This window comes from Taudactylus pleione, unplaced genomic scaffold, assembly GCF_031769625.1.
Source record: "Taudactylus pleione unplaced genomic scaffold, aTauple2 ptg000122l, whole genome shotgun sequence".
Classification (NCBI taxonomy): Eukaryota; Metazoa; Chordata; class Amphibia; order Anura; family Myobatrachidae; genus Taudactylus; species Taudactylus pleione.
The window spans coordinates 13,308,992-13,331,323 of record NW_028284524.1 but is presented as its reverse complement, the minus strand read 5'-3'; the positions used below and the strand labels follow the sequence as shown (position 1 = coordinate 13,331,323).

General features: G+C 41.6%; 1 protein-coding gene across 1 annotated transcript in view; it reads left to right on the top strand.

Annotated features, from left to right (window-relative positions):
* PLCD4 (phospholipase C delta 4) overlaps nt 1–22,332 on the top strand; it is a 95,116-nt gene that overhangs the window by 33,286 nt on the left and 39,498 nt on the right. The window contains exons 4-5 of the mRNA XM_088472415.1: nt 21,306–21,534; nt 22,158–22,287. Of these exons, the coding sequence (XP_088328541.1) occupies nt 21,306–21,534; nt 22,158–22,287 (359 nt within the window). The remainder of the gene's footprint in view (nt 1–21,305; nt 21,535–22,157; nt 22,288–22,332) is intronic.

Genomic DNA, 22,332 nt, shown 5'->3' with positions numbered 1-22,332 from the left:
CTACAACTAGCTTCTATGAATATATAACATATGACCCTCTTATGCACCCTCTACAAATAGCTTCTATGTATATACAACATATGACCCTCTTGTGTACACTCCAGAATCAGCTTCTATGAAAACACAACATGTGACCCCCGAATGTACAATATACAACTAGCTTCTATGAATATACAACATATAAGCCTCTTATGTACAGATCTGCCCAGCTATTTTGTTGCTCATGGACTTGTGGCATGGCGTGCAGGCCTCTGAGTCACGCCATGGACTTGTGGAATACCGTGGTATTCTTCAACGAAGGATATGCTACGGCATGTAATACAGTGCTTAACCGCTGGGTGGCGAGTGCTCCACTTTTGTAATTGCATGTAATATAGTGCTTAACCGCTGGGTGGCGAGTGCTCCACTGTACTGAATGTCTTGTGCAGAATGCCATAATGTTAAACTTACAGTAAATTGGGTGGATATCATATTCACAGCATTTTCATGAACGCACAACCCATACTGTATTTTTAATGTTGCATAATATACATTTACAGTATATAGTACTGTACCGTACTGTACATAACATCTTATAACAGGATGCAAATCACTGCATATACTGTATTGTACATACGATACGGTGCAGTAACTGAATAGTAGAGAAGTTGCCGGAGTTGTTGTCACGGTATAACCGATACTGTAGATTAATGTTGTTGTTTAAAAGGCTGTTAAAAGTAAGACATTACAAACAGATTGTGTGTTTCAATAGTGCAAAACTTTCGTCAATGTCTGCGCTTTCGTCAATCGGATTTCATGCGCATGCCCAGTGGAGGGTTTACAATGGGATCTGTAGTGCCCAGAGAGGGCTCTGTATTTCACTGAATAGTGATTTCATACTGTGGCTATGGTGGCTGACAGGGCTCTGCATCTGCACACTGACGGTGCCGTACAATTTAGCACCACAGAATAGTGATTTCATAACTGCAGAAACTGCTAGTGAATCTACTGTCTAGAATCACATACTGTGCGCCCAAAAACCGCAAAACGCAAACATGCGACAACGCATATGCGGTCTCAGCCTTGTGCACTATGGCTATGTCCCTTGGACTGTGTCTGAGAGTGGTTTCCGTCTGTGAGAGAGCGCTCTGTGTTCAAAGCTGACTGTGCGTTTGCTGCGCAACATAGCGTTGCATCGCAAACTGATAACACTGGTGATGCTGCTCCAACCTTGCACACTAAGTACGGTAGTAGTGGGATCTGTATGAGAGAGAGCTCACTGTATTACACGGTTGGCGCTATGGTGGCTGTCAGCCGTCTGCGATGGATTAGAAATGGAGGGGGGTACAATGGGATCTGTGGCGCCAAGCCATACGCCATGTAGCGCTATGCTATCACTGAGCATGCGCAGTTGGCTGTATTACTGCAGTCGGTACAGTATTTGTACTCTATGCTGTAGCATTTCCATCTCTGGCGGGCGCATGCCCAGTAGGAGGGTTGCGATGGGATTTCTGGCGCATGCCCAGTGGGCCTAGAGTCATACACAGTGCATCAGGTCCCTTCCCCCAAAGCAAGCCAAGAGCCTCACATTACCATAATAAAGGAAGCTTTGTTAATCCATTTACTGTAAGCAGTCAGCTCTGCCCTGGTGTCCTGAAAAATGCTACGAATTGTCACCATTGCCAAGGACACCATCCCCCGTCTGCTAGGACAACTAGTGTGCCACTATGGATGTGCCTGTACTGAATATTCAAAACTGACGGTGCCGTACAATTTAGCACCACAGAATAGTGATTTCATAACTGCAGAAACTGCTAGTGAATCTACTGTCTAGAATGTGAGACAGGGCTCTGCATCACATACTGTGCGCCCAAAAACCGCAAAACGCAAACATGCGACAACGCAAATGCGGTCTCAGCCTTGTGCACTATGGCTACGTCCCATGGACTGTGTCTGAGAGTGGTTTCCGTCTGTGAGAGAGCGCTCTGTGTTCAAAGCTGACTGTGCGTTTGCTGCGCAAAATAGCATTGCATCGCAAACTGATGACATTGGTGATGCTGCTCCAACCTTGCACACTAAGTACGGTAGTAGTGGGATCTGCATGAGAGAGAGCTCTCTGTATTACACGGTTGGCGCTATGGTGGCTGTCAGCCATCTGCGATGGATTAGAAATGGAGGGGGGTACAATGGGATCTGTGGCGCCAAGCCATACGCCATGTAGCGCTATGCTATCACTGAGCATGCGCAGTTGGCTGTATTACTGCAGTCGGTACAGTATTTGTACTCTATGCTGTTGCATTTCCATCTCTGGCGGGCGCATGCCCAGTAGGAGGGTTGCGATGGGATTTCTGGCGCATGCCCAGTGGGCCGAGAGTCATACACAGTGCATCAGGTCCCTTCCCCCAAAGCAAGCCAAGAGCCTCACATTACCATAATAAAGGAAGCTTTGTTAATCCATTTACTGTAAGCAGTCAGCTCTGCCCTAGTGTCCTGAAAAATGCTGAAAACGAATTGTCACCATTGCCAAGGACACCATCCCCCGTCTGCTAGGACAACTAGTGTGCCGCTATGAATGTGCCTGTACTGAATATTCAAAACTGACGGTGCCGTACAATTTAGCACCACAGAATAGTGATTTCCTAACTGCAGAAACTGCTAGTGAATCTACTGTCTACAATGTGAGACAGGGCTCTGCATCACATACTGTGCGCCCAAAATCCGCAAGATTTATGGTGCGTACACACTGGGCGATATAGTGGACGACTCAGGGAGCATATCGTGTAGTGTGTACGCACCATTACACAGTTTATTTGTTTCCAAATGGTTTTGATGGAAACTGTTCTTTTTCCACAGTCCTACCACCACCACCACCACCAACGGCGGCAGCAACAGCACGACCACCAACCCCACCTCCACCTCCACCCAGTGGCGATTCTGGAGTGTACACAAATGGGTCATATGTTGTATATTCATAGAACCTATTTCAAGAGTGTACATAAGAGGGTTATATGTGGTATATTCATAGAAGCTAGTTGTAGAGTGTACATAAGAGGGTCATATGTTGTATATTCATGGAAGCTATTTGTAGAGTGTACATAAGAGGGTTATATGTTGTATATTCATAGAAGCTAGTTGTAGAGTGTACATAAGAGGGTCACAGGTTGTGTGTTCATAGAAGCTGATTCTGGAGTGTACACAAATGGGTCATATGTTGTATATTCATAGAACCTATTTGAAGAGTGTATATATGAGGGTTATATGTTGTATATTCATAGAAGCTAGTTGTAGAGTGTACATAAGAGGATCATATGTTGTATGTTCATGGAAGCTATATGCAGAGTGTACATAAGAGCATCATATGTTGTATATTCATGGAAGCTATTTGTAGAGTGTACATAAGAGCGTTATATGTTGTATATTCATAGAAGCTAGTTGTAGAGTGTACATAAGAGGATCATATGTTGTACAGTATAGTCATAGAAGCTAGTTGTAGAGTGTACATAAAAGGGTCATATTGTGTACAGTATAGTCAAAGAAGCTAGTTGTATAGTGTACATAAAAGTGTCATATGTTGTACAATAAATTCATAGAAGCTTGTTGTAGAATGTACATAAGAGGGTTATATGTTGTATATTCATAGAAGCTAGTTGTAGAGTGTACATAAGAGGGTCATATGTTGTACAGTATATTCATATAAGCTAGTTGTAGAGTGTACATAAGAGGGTCATATGTTGTATATTCATAGAAGCTAGTTGTAGAGTGTACATAAAAGGGTCATATGTTGCACAGTATAGTCATAGAAGCCAGTTGTAGAGTATACATAAAAGTGTCATATGTTGTACAGTATATACTGATGTGCCCAGCTATAACGTGGCATCACAGCGCTATCTCTCACGCCACGCATGGCGCGCCACACACCACGCCATGAGTCGCGCCACAAAGAAAGTTTATTAGTGAAAAAAGTCATTACGTGTAATACAACATTTTGCCCACCAGATGTCACTTTTCCTAAACTACATAGCGCATGCGTCTGATTTCATTACGTGTAATACAACATTTTGCCCACCAGGTGTCACTTTTCCTAAACTACATAGCGCATGCGTGTGATTTCATTACGTGTAATACAACATTTTGCCCACCAGGTGTCACTTTCCAATGTACCGTACGGTATGTTCTGTATCACCGGCCGATGATTGTTTGACAGAAGCTTAGACATTAGACTTTACAAACTACAGAACTCTAGTAATGGGTGAAGCGTGTGGCCTAGCGGTCTAATGCCTAGTCTCATTGCTTCTCCTCTCTTCTTGTTCCGTGGGTTCGAGACCTTGAAAATACAGTATGTTTTTTTAATTTATTTTTAAAATCTTCACTTAAAATATTCAGTATTCAATACAGTACATGTGGAGCGCATGTCTGCCCAGTGCTTCGGGAGTCAAACAGCGAAACTAGGATTTTTATTATTGTACATACAGTACTGTACCTTAGAACGCAAACTTGCATCAATGCCGGCGCTGACATGAACGCGGACATTATAGTGATTTATTATGACCATCAAGTGGCAATGGGCCCTGTTAAAGAGACTGGTTTCTGTATATCAAACTGACTGCGCGTTTAAACCGCAAAATTCCGTCATTGTCTGCGCGTGCCCAGTGGTCAGATTTTAATCACAATGGAATGTGTGCCCCATGTCCAGTGGAGCCAAGCCATACATTAAGTAGCGCTATTTTATGGCGCATGCCCAGTTGTCTGTATTGCTAACAGTACTGTTGAATTTTCACACTAGTGCCATTCTGCACTGTCCGAGACTTACAGTACCGCACAGTATACACAATAGTAAATTCATTACTACATAAGGTGCTACAGTAGTGGACTAACAGCAGTTTGTAGGGCAGATGCAGAGCGCAAATTTGCGTCAATGAAAATGCTGTCCTAGACTTGGTAACATTAGTAATTTAATATGTTTAGTAACTGATAGTTGACTGTGTATAAGAGAGGGGTCTCTATAGTACAAACTGACTCGGCGTTTAAACCGCAAAATTGCGTCAATGTCAGCACAGTTTGCGTTGTGGTAACTTATAGCCAGTTCTGATGGGTTACGGTACAAATAGGATCTCTGGCTTGTGCCCAGTGGCGGGGTTACAATGCATTGCCAGTGGTGCTGCGCCATAGCCATACCCTTGTAGCGCTATGGCGTACAGTATGGAATATCATACTGTACAGTACCGGGTCATGATTCACACACAGTGAAAGTGTGTTATTATTACACTGACTGTGTAATAATAATATTAAAAATAAAAAGTGTAACCTTGACTGTCTAATAATAATGAAAAGCTTCATTATTAAGCTTCCTGGTTTCGAACCCGGGTTGTACAGACGTCTGCAATGTAGAAGTTCGATTTCTTACCTCTACGCTACAGACGCCTGAGTACTGTACTTCATCGTATGGTACTGTAGATGTCACATAAAGTAATGTAGAGGACTAGGAGAGACTTGTGAGCAAGGGCTTAGGTGATCCGTCTTGCTTACACTTCTCTCCTTATGTTCGAGTCCTTTATAATTTAATTTATTTTTTTAATGTTCACTATAGTACTGTAGTTCAGTGTTGTTATCCAACCCTTACAAAAATCAATCTATTGTACTGTAGATGTGCCCAGCTACAGTACTGTAGTTTGTTGCTCCATACGGTATGCCATACAGTATACCGCATTGCTAGTTGCGCGCTACACTGTGGCGTATTGAGTATCATAGCACTGCGCATGTCCAGTTGTCTGTATTATACGGTACTTATAACTGTAGTTGTAAGTACAATACGGTAGACATTGTAGTGATTCCCTGACTCTAGGAACTACAGTACAGTTGATGCAGTAGTCTAGGGGGCTAATGCCTAGCCCTACTGCATCTACCATTTTCTTGTCCCGCTGGTTCGAGACCTTTAAAGTACATACTGTATACGGTAATTTTATTTTGTTTTAAATCTTCACTAATACAGTACATTATCCAGAAATTCTGGTATTTCTATGCCACAGTACTTTGACCAAAAAGTCTAACCTTGTTAATAAAAAATAAAAAGTGTAACCTTTCAAGCTTCGAACCCGCAAAAGGGTTGTACAGGCAGCGTAATGTATTGGTTTGATTATTTACCATTACACTACAGCTGACTGCAATACCAAGTTTGCACCTGGCTTGAGTGTTTCCTACAATACTGTACGTCATCGTATCTCAGGCGCATGCCCAGATCTACTGTATACCCATTTAGCACTTTTTTTTTTCTACTAAACTCAGTACATTTTATATATATGGGGGTAAATGTACTAAGATGGTAGTGCTATTAAGTGATGTTGCCCATAGCAACCAATCTGATACTGTACAGTATCTTCTAGAAGGTGCTACTGTAGATAAATGCTAAGTACTGTAGAATCTGATTGGATGCTATGGGCAACATACATTACAGTAACTTCTTAAATAGAACTCCCATCTCAGTAAATTTACCCCTACAAGTTTCACTTTTTCTCCCTAATTTTTTTTCTTCCGCCCCCCAAAATGAAAGTGAATTTTTAGTGTGTTCTGACTTTTTAAAAAAAAAGTTACGCAGTTTACAGTACCTTTAGGGGACGTTGAAGGCTTCCCGCAACATTGCACCCCAATTCACCAAATTTTTCAGCCTGCTATTCATACAGTAGGCGAAACTTTTTAACATACTGTCTTACTGTACATTGCATTGACTTCCCGCCTACAGTAGGCAGAAAACCTTTCAAATTGAATACAGCGATAATTTTACGCCTGGCAAAATGACGTAATCTCCCAAACTGTTTTTAGCCAATCCCGTGTTTTTGCTCCAATGTGTGAAAAAGTGCCAACCAATGTTCTCCCAACTGTCATCTCACAGACTGTGTTTGAAAAATGACAGTTGGGAGCTGATTGACTGACACCTTATCACTTTTTTATCACTTCTCACTGTCTAACACTGCTTAGTACAGTAAATAGACCCCCGTGGAGTGAAAATACCAGATCAGCTAAAAAAAGTAAATAGACCACCCCTAAATTGAAAACGTCCCTCAGTGTATACAGTACTGTATGTCTACTGTACTGTATTCTACTGTAAGTGCCGGGCAGCTGTGAAATCACTGTGATGGGCAACAGGGATACTGTACAGTATATGACTGTGGGCATCAACCCCCATCGGCCGGCGCGCCCCTGGTGAGTGAAATCCTGGCAAATAGGACGATACACCCCTGCATCTGTTTGTTATTGACTTTTTGTACAGTACCTTTTTAATGACAGATGCACGTGTTGGGTCTCAGGCGCACTTAAAGACTGAATTACATACAGTACAAACACCAATTGTATAAATTAATGACAATTTTTATTTAACCTACAGTAACAGGCTTTACAGAAGGGGGGGAACTTGTTTAGCTTTCCACTCCTGTAGTCCTCTACTGTCACACGCTTCTTTCTTCTGCCGCTGGCATGTCCTGGAGTTCCAAGCTGGACACGGACATGACTACTGTACAGTACCTAGGAGGAAAGAGATGACATGAGAACAGTCCTTACTCAATGCCGACCGATACGCCCTACTGGACCGATGAATACACAAAAAGAGTTGGCTTTTAAGTTAAAATCATCACTGGCACTTTTGGCCTCAGATGCAGAGTTTCACCTATACCAGGTGCAGACTCTACCTTGCATCAGAGTTCAAGGTCCACTGTACGCCCTGAAGAAAGGAGGATAGGCAGAGACAAACAGACAGTAAAAGACAGACACACAGGTATGGTATGGTACATACAGTACTCACCGGAGATACTCTTGTTCTTTGTCCCGCTCAATCCCACACAGAGGTCCCTGTAGGAGAGAGAATATGCCATGCAAGGCCCTTTCCTGCTCTAATAGTGTCACACTAATCTACTGTAACATTAATATCAGCCCTACTGTATCTCACCAGCCTAACAAACTACAATATAAATTAATGTACAGTACAGTTGGCCTCACAGAGGGCCTACCGGTACCTGGTATGGTGGAAGAGGCTTTGAGGGGTGGAACTTCTTTAGCTCTTTTGCTTTCCACCCCTTTAGTCCTCTCCTGTCCTCTGCTTTTCTCTTCACATGGGTCTTCCTCTCTTCAGACCTGTTGGTCTACTGTAGGTTGGTTTAATATTCTGTTGGCCTCACATAGGGCCTATCTGTTATGGTGGAAGAGGCTTTGAGGGGGGAACTTCTTTAGCTCTTTTGCTTTCCACCCCTTTAGTCCTCTCCTGTCCTCAGCTTCTTTCTTCTGCCGCTGCCACGTCCTGGACAGCGGCGGCGCCGGGTCTTCCTGTCTTCTGACAAGTCCCTTCAAGTCGTGTTTGTTGATTGCAGATCTGTACTTGTATGCGTGACTGTCCTCCATGCATGTTTCCTTGGCATGCGCAGCACCCCATTCAGTGTGTCCTTTATCCGGGTAAGTTCTTCCTTGCCAATCCTGGAATCTTGTCCGGCATCTTGAGAGGATATCTTCTCTTAAATTGTTAGGGATTGGCACTTTCTTCCGACTTCCATCAAAGTTCACCCGCTTCGTCCAATTGCAATACAGGTCATAGGGCACGTGTTCCTGAAATATTGCTTGTGCATATCGATGCATCTCACAATTCACAGCTCTGTAAATTTCATTGTCCTTCTCAACGTTGATCACAGCCAGTGGTATATCCGGTAAGGGTGTTCCAAATACAGTCAGTGGTGCTGGCGTGCTCGACATGACAGGCGTTCCTGGTGAAAGTACAGGCATGCTTGCAACTAGCTTCTATGTATATACAACATATGACCCTCTTGTGTACACTCCAGAATCAGCTTCTATGAAAACACAACATGTGACCCCCTAATGTACAATATACAACTAGCTTCTATGAATATACAACATATAAGCCTCTTATGTATATACTGTACAACATATAACACTTTTATGTATACTCTACAACTAGCTTCTATGACTATGACCCTTTTATGTACACTCTACAACTAGCTTCTATGAATATACAACATATGACCCTCTTATGTACACTCTACAACTAGCTTCTATGAATATACTGTACAACATATGACCCTCTTATGTACACAATAAAACTAGCTTCTATGACTATACTGTACAACATATGACCCTCTCATGTACACTCTACAACTAGCTTCTATGAATATACTGTACAACATATGACACTTTTATGTACACTCTACAACTAGCTTCTATGACTATACTGTACAACATATGACCCTCTTATGTACACTCTACAACTAGCTTCTATGAATATACTGTACAACATATGATCCTCTTATGTACACTCTACAACTAGCTTCTATGTATATACAACATATAACCCTCTTATGTACACTCTACAACTAGCTTCTATGAATATATTGTACAACATATGACACTTTTATGTACACTATACAACTAGCTTCTATGACTATACTGTACAATATATGACCCTTTTATGTACACTACAACTAGCTTCTATGACTATACTGTACAACATATGACCCTCTTATGTACACTCTACAACTAGCTTCTATGAATATACAACATATAACCCTCTTGTGTACACTCTTCAACTAGCTTCTATGAATATACAACATATAACCCTCTTATGTACACTCTTCAAATAGGTTCTATGAATATACAACATATGACCCATTTGTGTACACTCTAGAATCAGCTTCTAAGAACACACAACCTGTGACCCTCTTATGTACACTCTACAACTAGCTTCTATGAATATACAACATATAACCCTCTTATGTACACTCTTCAAATAGGTTCTATGAATATACAACATATGACCCATTTGTGTACACTCTAGAATCAGCTTCTAAGAACACACAACCTGTGACCCTCTTATGTACACTCTACAACTAGCTTCTATGAATATATAACATATAACCCTCTTATGTACACTCTACAAATAGCTTCTATGAATATACAACATACGACCCTCTTATGTACACTCTACAACTAGCTTCTATGAATATACAACATATAACCCTCTTATGTACACTCTACAACTAGCTTCTATGAATATACAACATATGACCCTCTTATGCACACTCTACAAATAGCTTCTATGTATATACAACATATGACCCTCTTGTGTACACTCCAGGATCAGCTTCTACGAAAGCACAATGTGTGACCCTCTTATGTACACTGTACAACTAGCGTCTATGAATATACAACATATGACCCACTTATGTACACTCCAGAACTAGCTTCTATGAATATACAACATATGACCCACCTATGTACACTCTACAACTAGCTTCTATGAATATACAACATATAACCCTCTTATGTACACTCTTCAAATAGGTTCTATGAATATACAACATATGACCCATTTGTGTACACTCTAGAATCAGCTTCTAAGAACACACAACCTGTGACCCTCTTATGTACACTCTACAACTAGCTTCTATGAATATACAACATATGACCCTCTTATGTACACTCTACAAATAGCTTCCATGAATATACAACATATGACGCTCTTATGTACACTCTACAAATAGCTTCCATGAATATACAACATATGACCCTCTTATGTACACTCTACAACTAGCTTCTATGAATATATAACATATGACCCTCTTATGCACCCTCTACAAATAGCTTCTATGTATATACAACATATGACCCTCTTGTGTACACTCCAGAATCAGCTTCTATGAAAACACAACATGTGACCCCCTAATGTACAATATACAACTAGCTTCTATGAATATACAACATATAAGCCTCTTATGTACAGATCTGCCCAGCTATTTTGTTGCTCATGGACTTGTGGCATGGCGTGCAGGCCTCTGAGTCACGCCATGGACTTGTGGAATACCGTGGTATTCTTCAACGAAGGATATGCTACGGCATGTAATACAGTGCTTAACCGCTGGGTGGCGAGTGCTCCACTTTTGTAATTGCATGTAATATAGTGCTTAACCGCTGGGTGACGAGTGCTCCACTGTACTGAATGTCTTGTGCAGAATGCCATAATGTTAAACTTACAGTAAATTGGGTGGATATTATGTTCACAGCATTTTCATGAACGCACAACCCATACTGTATTTTTAATGTTGCATAATATACATATACAGTATATAGTACTGTACCGTACTGTACGTAACATCTTATAACAGGATGCAAATCACTGCATATACTGTATTGTACATACGATACGGTGCAGTAACTGAATAGTAGAGAAGTTGCCGGAGTTGTTGTCACGGTATAACCGATACTGTAGATTAATGAGATGCACGCACAGCTTTCACTGATATGGGATGCATTACAGTATGACAATTTTTTTTTTTTTAATTAAAAAACAGCAGCGGGAGGAGTGCACAAGGATGAGGCCACTCTCTGTGGTTCACTGTAGCTGTCGTGTGGGCTAGTGGTTAGGTGATCACTTTGGTAGAATTATGGTCCGGGGTTCGATCCCTGGAAAAGAATATACCGTACTGTATATATTTTTTTTGTCACTGTCTGCTCTGGACACTATAGTGAAACTTGTTTAAAAGGCTATAGTGTTGTTGTTTAAAAAGCTGCTTAAAAGTAAGACATTACAAACAGATTGTGTGTTTCAATAGTGCAAAACTTTCGTCAATGTCTGCGCTTTCGTCAATCGGATTTCATGCGCATGCCCAGTGGAGGGTTTACAATGGGATCTGTAGTGCCCAGAGAGGGCTCTGTATTTCACTGAATAGTGATTTCATACTGTGGCTATGGTGGCTGACAGGGCTCTGCATCTGCAAACTGACGGTGCCGTACAATTTAGCACCACAGAATAGTGATTTCATAACTGCAGAAACTGCTAGTGAATCTACTGTCTAGAATCACATACTGTGCGCCCAAAAACCGCAAAACGCAAACATGCGACAACGCATATGCGGTCTCAGCCTTGTGCACTATGGCTACGTCCCTTGGACTGTGTCTGAGAGTGGTTTACGTCTGTGAGAGAGCGCTCTGTGTTCAAAGCTGACTGTGCGTTTGCTGTGCAAAATAGCGTTGCATCGCAAACTGATAACACTGGTGATGCTGCTCCAACCTTGCACACTAAGTACGGTAGTAGTGGGATCTGTATGAGAGAGAGCTCTCTGTATTACACGGTTGGCGCTATGGTGGCTGTCAGCCGTCTGCGATGGATTAGAAATGGAGGGGGGTACAATGGGATCTGTGGCGCCAAGCCATACGCCATGTAGCGCTATGCTATCACTGAGCATGCGCAGTTGGCTGTATTACTGCAGTCGGTACAGTATTTGTACTCTATGCTGTTGCATTTCCATCTCTGGTGGGCGCATGCCCAGTAGGAGGCTTGCGATGGCATTTCTGGCCAATGCCCAGTGGGCCTAGAGTCATACACAGTGCATCAGGTCCCTTCCCCCAAAGCAAGCCAAGAGCCTCACATTACCATAATAAAGGAAGCTTTGTTAATCCATTTACTGTAAGCAGTCAGCTCTGCCCTGGTGTCCTGAAAAATGCTACGAATTGTCACCATTGCCAAGGACACCATCCCCCGTCTGCTAGGACAACTAGTGTGCCGCTATGAATGTGCCTGTACTGAATATTCAAAACTGACGGTGTCGTACAATTTAGCACCACAGAATAGTGATTTCATAACTGCAGAAACTGCTAGTGAATCTACTGTCTAGAATGTGAGACAGGGCTCTGCATCACATACTGTGCGCCCAAAAACCGCAAGATTTATGGTGCGTACACTCTTGGCGATAAAGTGGACGACTCAGGGAGCATATCGTGTAGTGTGTAAGCACCATTACACAGTTTATTTGTTTCCAAATGGTTTTGATGGAAACTGTTCTTTTTCCACAGTCCTACCACCACCACCACCACCACCAACGGCGGCAGCAACAGCACGACCACCAACCCCACCTCCACCTCCACCGAGTGGCGATTCTGGAGTGTACACAAATGGGTCATATGTTGTATATTCATAGAACCTATTTCAAGAGTGTACATAAGAGGGTTATATGTTGTATATTCATAGAAGCTAGTTGTAGAGTGTACATAAGAGGTCATAAGTTGTATATTCATGGAAGCTATTTGTAGAGTGTACATAAGAGGATCATATGTTGTATATTCATAGAAGCTAGTTGAAGAGTGTACATAAGAGGGTCATATGTTGTATATTCATGGAAGCTATATGCAGAGTGTACATAAGAGCATCATATGTTGTATATTCATGGAAGCTATTTGTAGAGTGTACATAAGAGGGTTATATGTTGTATATTCATAGAAGCTAGTTGTAGAGTGTACATAAGAGGATCATATGTTGTACAGTATAGTCATAGAAGCTAGTTGTAGAGTGTACATAAAAGGGTCATATTGTGTACAGTATAGTCAAAGAAGCTAGTTGTATAGTGTACATAAAAGTGTCATATGTTGTACAATAAATTCATAGAAGCTAGTTGTAGAATGTACATAAGAGGGTTATATGTTGTATATTCATAGAAGCTAGTTGTAGAGTGTACATAAGAGGGTCATATGTTGTACAGTATATTCATAGAAGCTAGTTGTAGAGTGTACATAAGAGGGTCATATGTTGTATATTCATAGAAGCTAGTTGTAGAGTGTACATAAAAGGGTCATATGTTGCACAGTATAGTCATAGAAGCTAGTTGTAGAGTATACATAAAAGTGTCATATGTTGTACAGTATATACTGATGTGCCCAGCTATAACGTGGCATCACAGCGCTATCTCTCACGCCACGCATGGCGCGCCGCACACCACGCCATGAGTCGCGCCACAAAGAAAGTTTATTAGTGAAAAAAGTCATTACGTGTAATACAACATTTTGCCCACCAGATGTCACTTTTCCTAAACTACATAGCGCATGCGTCTGATTTCATTACGTGTAATACAACATTTTGCCCACCAGGTGTCACTTTTCCTAAACTACATAGCGCATGCGTGTGATTTCATTACGTGTAATACAACATTTTGCCCACCAGGTGTCACTTTCCAATGTACCGTACGGTATGTTCTGTATCACCGGCCGATGATTGTTTGACAGAAGCTTAGACATTAGACTTTACAAACTACAGAACTCTAGTAATGGGTGAAGCGTGTGGCCTAGCGGTCTAATGCCTAGACTCACTGCTTCTCCTCTCTTCTTGTTCCGTGGGTTCGAGACCTTGAAAATACAGTATGTTTTTTTAATTTATTTTTAAAATCTTCACTTAAAATATTCAGTATTCAATACAGTACATGTGGAGCGCATGTCTGCCCAGTGCTTCGGGAGTCAAACAGCGAAACTAGGATTTTTATTATTGTACATACAGTACTGTACCTTAGAACGCAAACTTGCGTCAATGCCGGCGCTGACATGAACACGGACATTATAGTGATTTATTATGACCATCAAGTGGCAATGGGCCCTGTTAAAGAGACTGGTTTCTGTATATCAAACTGACTGCGTGTTTAAACTGCAAAATTGCGTCATTGTCTGCGCGTGCCCAGTGGTCAGATTTTAATCACAATGGAATGTGTGCCCCATGTCCAGTGGAGCCAAGCCATACATTAAGTAGCGCTATTTTATGGCGCATGCCCAGTTGTCTGTATTGCTAACAGTACTGTTGAATTTTCACACTAGTGCCATTCTGCACTGTCCGAGACTTACAGTACCGCACAGTATACACAATAGTAAATTCATTAGTACATAAGGTGCTACAGTAGTGGACTAACAGCAGTTTGTAGGGCAGATGCAGAGCGCAAACTTGCGTCAATGAAAATGCTGTCCTAGACTTGGTAACATTAGTAATTTAATATGTTTAGTAACTGATAGTTGACTGTGTATAAGAGAGGGGTCTCTATAGTACAAACTGACTCGGCGTTTAAACCGCAAAATTGCGTCAATGTCAGCACAGTTTGCGTTGTGGTAACTTATAGCCAGTTCTGATGGGTTACGGTACAAATAGGATCTCTGGCTTGTGCCCAGTGGCGGGGTTACAATGCATTGCCAGTGGTGCTGCGCCATAGCCATACCCTTGTAGCGCTATGGCGTACAGTATGGAATATCATACTGTACAGTACCGGGTCATGATTCACACACAGTGAAAGTGTGTTATTATTACACTGACTGTGTAATAATAATATTAAAAATAAAAAGTGTAACCTTGACTGTCTAATAATAATGAAAAGCTTCATTATTAAGCTTCCTGGTTTCGAACCCGGGTTGTACAGACGTCTGCAATGTAGAAGTTCGATTTCTTACCTCTACTCTACAGACGCCTGAGTACTGTACTTCATCGTATGGTACTGTAGATGTCACATAAAGTAATGTAGAGGACTAGGAGAGACTTGTGAGCAAGGGCTTAGGTGATCCGTCTTGCTTACACTTCTCTCCTTATGTTCGAGTCCTTTATAATTTAATTTATTTTTTTAATGTTCACTATAGTACTGTAGTTCAGTGTTGTTATCCAACCCTTACAAAAATCAATCTATTGTACTGTAGATGTGCCCAGCTACAGTACTGTAGTTTGTTGCTCCATACGGTATGCCATACAGTATACCGCATTGCTAGTTGCGCGCTACACTGTGGCGTATTGAGTATCATAGCACTGCGCATGTCCAGTTGTCTGTATTATACGGTACTTATAACTGTAGTTGTAAGTACAATACGGTAGACATTGTAGTGATTCCCTGACTCTAGGAACTACAGTACAGTTGATGCAGTAGTCTAGGGGGCTAATGCCTAGCCCTACTGCATCTACCATTTTCTTGTCCCGCTGGTTCGAGACCTTTAAAGTACATACTGTATACAGTAATTGTATTTTGTTTTAAATCTTCACTAATACAGTACATTATCCAGAAATTCTGGTATTTCTATGCCACAGTACTTTGACCAAAAAGTCTAACCTTGTTAATAAAAAATAAAAAGTGTAACCTTTCAAGCTTCGAACCCGCAAAAGGGTTGTACAGGCAGCGTAATGTATTGGTTTGATTATTTACCATTACACTACAGCTGCCTGCAATACCAAGTTTGCACCTGGCTTGAGTGTTTCCTACAATACTGTACGTCATCGTATCTCAGGCGCATGCCCAGATCTACTGTATACCCATTTAGCGCTTTTTTTTTTTTTACTAAACTCAGTACATTTTATATATATGGGGGTAAATGTACTAAGATGGTAGTGCTATTAAGTGATGTTGCCCATAGCAACCAATCTGATACTGTACAGTATCTTCTAGAAGGTGCTACTGTAGATAAATGCTAAGTACTGTAGAATCTGATTGGATGCTATGGGCAACATACATTACAGTAACTTCTTAAATAGAACTCCCATCTTAGTAAATTTACCCCTACAAGTTTCACTTTTTCTCCCTAATTTTTTTTCTTCCGCCCCCCAAAATGAAAGTGAATTTTTAGTGTGTTCTGACTTTTTTTTTAAAAAGTTACGCAGTTTACAGTACCTTTAGGGGATGTTGAAGGCTTCCCGCAAGATTGCACCCCAATTCACCAAATTTTTCCGCCTGCTATTCATACAGTAGGCGAAACTTTTTAACATACTGTCTTACTGTACATTGCATTGACTTCCCGCCTACAGTAGGCAGAAAACCTTTCAAATTGAATACAGCGATAATTTTACGCCTGGCAAAATGACGTAATCTCCCAAACTGTTTTTAGCCAATCCCGTGTTTTTGCTCCAATGTGTGAAAAAGTGCCAACCAATGTTCTCCCAACTGTCATCTCACAGGCTGTGTTTGAAAAATGACAGTTGGGAGCTGATTGACTGACACCTTATCACTTTTTTATCACTTCTCACTGTCTAACACTGCTTAGTACAGTAAATAGACCCCCTTGGAGTGAAAATACCAGATCGGCTAAAAAAAGTAAATAGACCACCCCTAAATTGAAAACGTCCCTCAGTGTATACAGTACTGTATGTCTACTGTACTGTATTCTACTGTAAGTGCCGGGCAGCTGTGAAATCACTGTGATGGGCAACAGGGATACTGTACAGTATATGACTGTGGGTGTCAACCCCCATCGGCCGGCGCGCCCCTGGTGAGTGAAATCCTGGTAAATAGGACGATACACCCCTGCATCTGTTTGTTATTGACTTTTTGTACAGTACCTTTTTAATGACAGATGCACGTGTTGGCTCTCAGGCGCACTTAAAGACTGAATTACATACAGTACAAACACCAATTGTATAAATTAATGACAATTTTTATTTAACCTACAGTAACAGGCTTTACAGAAGGGGGGGAACTTGTTTAGCTTTCCACTCCTGTAGTCCTCTACTGTCACACGCTTCTTTCTTCTGCCGCTGGCATGTCCTGGAGTTCCAAGCTGGACACGGACATGACTACTGTACAGTACCTAGGAGGAAAGAGATGACATGAGAACAGTCCTTACTCAATGCCGACCGATACGCCCTACTGGACCGATGAATACACAAAAAGAGTTGGCTTTTAAGTTAAAATCATCACTGGCACTTTTGGCCTCAGATGCAGAGTTTCACCTATACCAGGTGCAGACTCTACCTTGCATCAGAGTTCAAGGTCCACTGTACGCCCTGAAGAAAGGAGGATAGGCAGAGACAAACAGACAGTAAAAGACAGACACACAGGTATGGTACGGTACATACAGTACTCACCGGAGATACTCTTGTTCTTTGTCCCGCTCAATCCCACACAGAGGTCCCTGTAGGAGAGAGAATATGCCATGCAAGGCCCTTTCCTGCTCTAATAGTGTCACACTAATCTACTGTAACATTAATATCAGCCCTACTGTATCTCACCAGCCTAACAAACTACAATATAAATTAATGTACAGTACAGTTGGCCTCACAGAGGGCCTACCGGTACCTGGTATGGTGGAAGAGGCTTTGAGGGGTGGAACTTCTTTAGCTCTTTTGCTTTCCACCCCTTTAGTCCTCTCCTGTCCTCCGCTTTTCTCTTCACATGGGTCTTCCTCTCTTCAGACCTGTTGGTCTACTGTAGGTTGGTTTAATGTTCTGTTGGCCTCACATAGGGCCTATCTGTTATGGTGGAAGAGGCTTTGAGGGGGGGAACTTCTTTAGCTTTTTGCTTTCCACCCCTTTAGTTCTCTCCTGTCCTCAGCTTCTTTCTTCTGCCGCTGCCACGTCCTGGACAGCGGCGGCGCCGGGTCTTCCTGTCTTCTGACAAGTCCCTTCAAGTCGTGTTTGTTGATTGCAGATCTGTACTTGTATGCGTGACTGTCCTCCATGCATGTTTCCTTGGCATGCGCAGCACCCCATTCAGTGTGTCCTTTATCCGGGTAAGTTCTTCCTTGCCAATCCTGAATCTTGTCCGGCATCTTGAGAGGATATCTTCTCTTAAATTGTTGGGGATTGGCACTTTCTTCCGACTTCCATCAAAGTTCACCCGCTTCATCCAATTGCAATACAGGTCGTAGGGCACGTGTTCCTGAAATATTGCTTGTGCATATCGATGCATCTCACAATTCACAGCTCTGTAAGTTTCATTGTCCTTCTCAACGTTGATCACAGCCAGTGGTATATCCGGTAAGGGTGTTCCAAATACAGTCAGTGGTGCTGGCGTGCTCGACATGACAGGCGTTCCTGGTGAAAGTACAGGCATGCTTGCAACTAGCTTCTATGTATATACAACATATGACCCTCTTGTGTACACTCCAGAATCAGCTTCTATGAAAACACAACATGTGACCCTCTAATGTACAATATACAACTAGCTTCTATGAATATACAACATATAAGCCTCTTATGTATATACTGTACAACATATAACACTTTTATGTATACTCTACAACTAGCTTCTATGACTATACTGTGCAACATATGACCCTTTTATGTACACTCTACAACTAGCTTCTATGAATATACAACATATGACCCTCTTATGTACACTCTACAACTAGCTTCTATGAATATACTGTACAACATATGACACTTTTATGTACACTCTACAACTAGCTTCTATGACTATACTGTACAACATATGATCCTCTTATGTACACTCTACAACTATCTTCTATGACTATACTGTACAACATATGACCCTCTCATGTACACTCTACAACTAGCTTCTATGTATATACAACATATAACCCTCTTATGTACACTCTACAACTAGCTTCTATGAATATATTGTACAACATATGACACTTTTATGTACACTATACAACTAGCTTCTATGACTATACTGTACAATATATGACCATTTTATGTACACTCTACAACTAGCTTCTATGACTATACTGTACAACATATGACCCTCTTATGTACACTCTACAACTAGCTTCTATGAATATACAACATATAAGCCTCTTATGTATATACTGTACAACATATAACACTTTTATGTATACTCTACAACTAGCTTCTATGACTATACTGTGCAACATATGACCCTTTTATGTACACTCTACAACTAGCTTCTATGAATATACAACATATGACCCTCTTATGTACACTACAACTAGCTTCTATGAATATACTGTACAACATATGACACTTTTATATACACTCTACAACTAGCTTCTATGACTATACTGTACAACATATGACCCTCTTATGTACACTCTACAACTAGCTTCTATGAATATACTGTACAACATATGATCCTCTTATGTACACTCTACAACTAGCTTCTATGTATATACAACATATAACCCTCTTATGTACACTCTACAACTAGCTTCTATGAATATATTGTACAACATATGACACTTTTATGTACACTATACAACTAGCTTCTATGACTATACTGTACAATATATGACCATTTTATGTACACTCTACAACTAGCTTCTATGACTATACTGTACAACATATGACCCTCTTATTTACACTCTACAACTAGCTTCTATGAATATACAACATATAACCCTCTTATGTACACTCTACAAATAGCTTCCATGAATATGCAACATATGACCCTCTTATGTACACTCTACATATAGCTTCCATGAATATACAACATATGACCCTCTTGTGTACACTCTTCAACTAGCTTCTATGAATATACAACATATAACCCTCTTATGTACACTCTTCAAATAGGTTCTATGAATATACAACATATGACCCATTTGTGTACACTCTAGAATCAGCTTCTAAGAACACACAACCTGTGACCCTCTTATGTACACTCTACAACTAGCTTCTATGAATATACAACATATAACCCTCTTATGTACACTCTTCAAATAGGTTCTATGAATATACAACATATGACCCATTTGTGTACACTCTAGAATCAGCTTCTAAGAAAACACAACCTGTGACCCTCTTATGTACACTCTACAACTAGCTTCTATGAATATATAACATATAACCCTCTTATGTACACTCTACAAATAGCTTCTATGAATATACAACATACGACCCTCTTATGTACACTCTACAACTAGCTTCTATGAATATACAACATATAACCCTCTTATGTACACTCTTCAACTAGCTTCTATGAATATACAACATATGACCCTCTTATGTACACTCTACAACTAGCTTCTATGAAATACAACATATGACCCTCTTATGCACACTCTACAAATAGCTTCTATGTATATACAACATATGACCCTCTTGTGTACACTCCAGAATCAGCTTCTACGAAAGCACAATGTGTGACCCTCTTATGTACACTGTACAACTAGCGACAATGAATATACAACATATGACCCACTTATGTACACTCCAGAACTAGCTTCTATGAATATACAACATATGACCCACCTATGTACACTCCACAACTGGCTTATATGAATACACAGCATATTACCCACTTGTGTACACTCCACAAATTGGACCTTATTCAGAGGCTGCCGTATGGTCTACGACCGTACTGCCACCTCGATGTTTTGCCAGTGCGCTTGCGCACGAGGGAGCCAGCTCCCTCGTGCGCATGCGTGAGTCCCGCTATGACCGACAGCGCCGGTCGTAGCAGGTCTCTTTCCAAAGGGGGCGAGCTGTCAATGTTGATTGACAGCTCGCCTCGTTTGGAAGGCGGGCTGGGGGGCGTGGCAGCCCAAACGGAGGCGTTCCCGTGGGAATGCCTGCCGTTTGGGGGAGGCCAGAAGCTCTCCGGGGCTTATGACAAGTGAGACCCTACCCTCGGGTCTCGTCGTTAACCCACAGCCTAACGACCGCAACAGAGGCGGGCGGTCAGGATGCAAGTGGCCGACCAGTTTCTGAGCGACCGCTTGCATCCTCCGACCGCCTCTGAATGAGGGCCATAGATTCTATGAATACACCGCCATCTCTGTACACCATCAACTACATTCTCTTCTCTTGCTACATTCTTCACTTATTCAAGAGCTCAAATGTTGGTTACTTCATCTAGTTTCCATCAGTGACATTGAGACTGTACGGGAGGGACATCAGTCAGAAGTTCTGCAGAGCATCGCAGAAGAGTTTGAGCCCAAGCTTTGCTTTACAATTGTATTCCACGGACGGCGGGGTAACCTTGACCTTGTCGCAAGTACACCAGAGGAGGCCCAATGCTGGATCCAAGGCCTAGAGAAGCTCATAGAAACTGTGACCAACATGGATCAGAAAGAGCTCCTCGATCAGTATCTTTTCAATGTGTAAATAAAATTAAATATATATCTAATGTTCTGTGACCAGTGCAGGCTACACATGCTACAGTACCTGCCAACGTTCAAGGGTTTGAACTATTGCAACAAATGAATCGCTCCTTGTTTGGATGTGAGCTGAACATATAGAATATTTAATCCTTAGATATCCTTTTCAGCCAGGTATGCCCTCCGCTGTCCAATCACATTGCCTCGTTTACATACATGTTTAAATGTAACAATACCTTTTATATCTTTCCAAGTATGTGTAAGTTTATCTATGCCCACTTTAAGATTTTAGTGGGCAAAACATAGAGATCTCTCTAGAGGCCCCAGAATACCCTCTACTGAAAAAAAGCTAGTATTACATCTTGGGGAGGGTGTAAAGTTTCTGTAGTTCTGCAGAGAAGCTGAGTGCTACGAATACTTTCTGGAGGGCTGCAACCAGCCAAGAGTCCACCAGTTGGACATCTCTGCTCTAGATCTGAGGTAGAACATTTTTTGCTCCCCAGCTGATGGGTAACTACAACTCCAAACATGTCCTTCTACAGAAGCTGGAGAGCCGCTGGTTGCCTAATCTTGCTCTAAAAAAAAAAGTTTTACCTTGACTGGCCCCTCAGATGGATCTGTGACTGGTTCCAGAAGGCCGACAAGAACAGAGATGGGAGGATGAATTTTAAGGAGGTCCAGGATTTGTTGAAAATGATGAACGTGGATATGAATGAGCATCATGCGTTTCGCCTCTTCCAGGTAATTCATACACTACATATTCATGGTGGCTTGTTGATAACATCA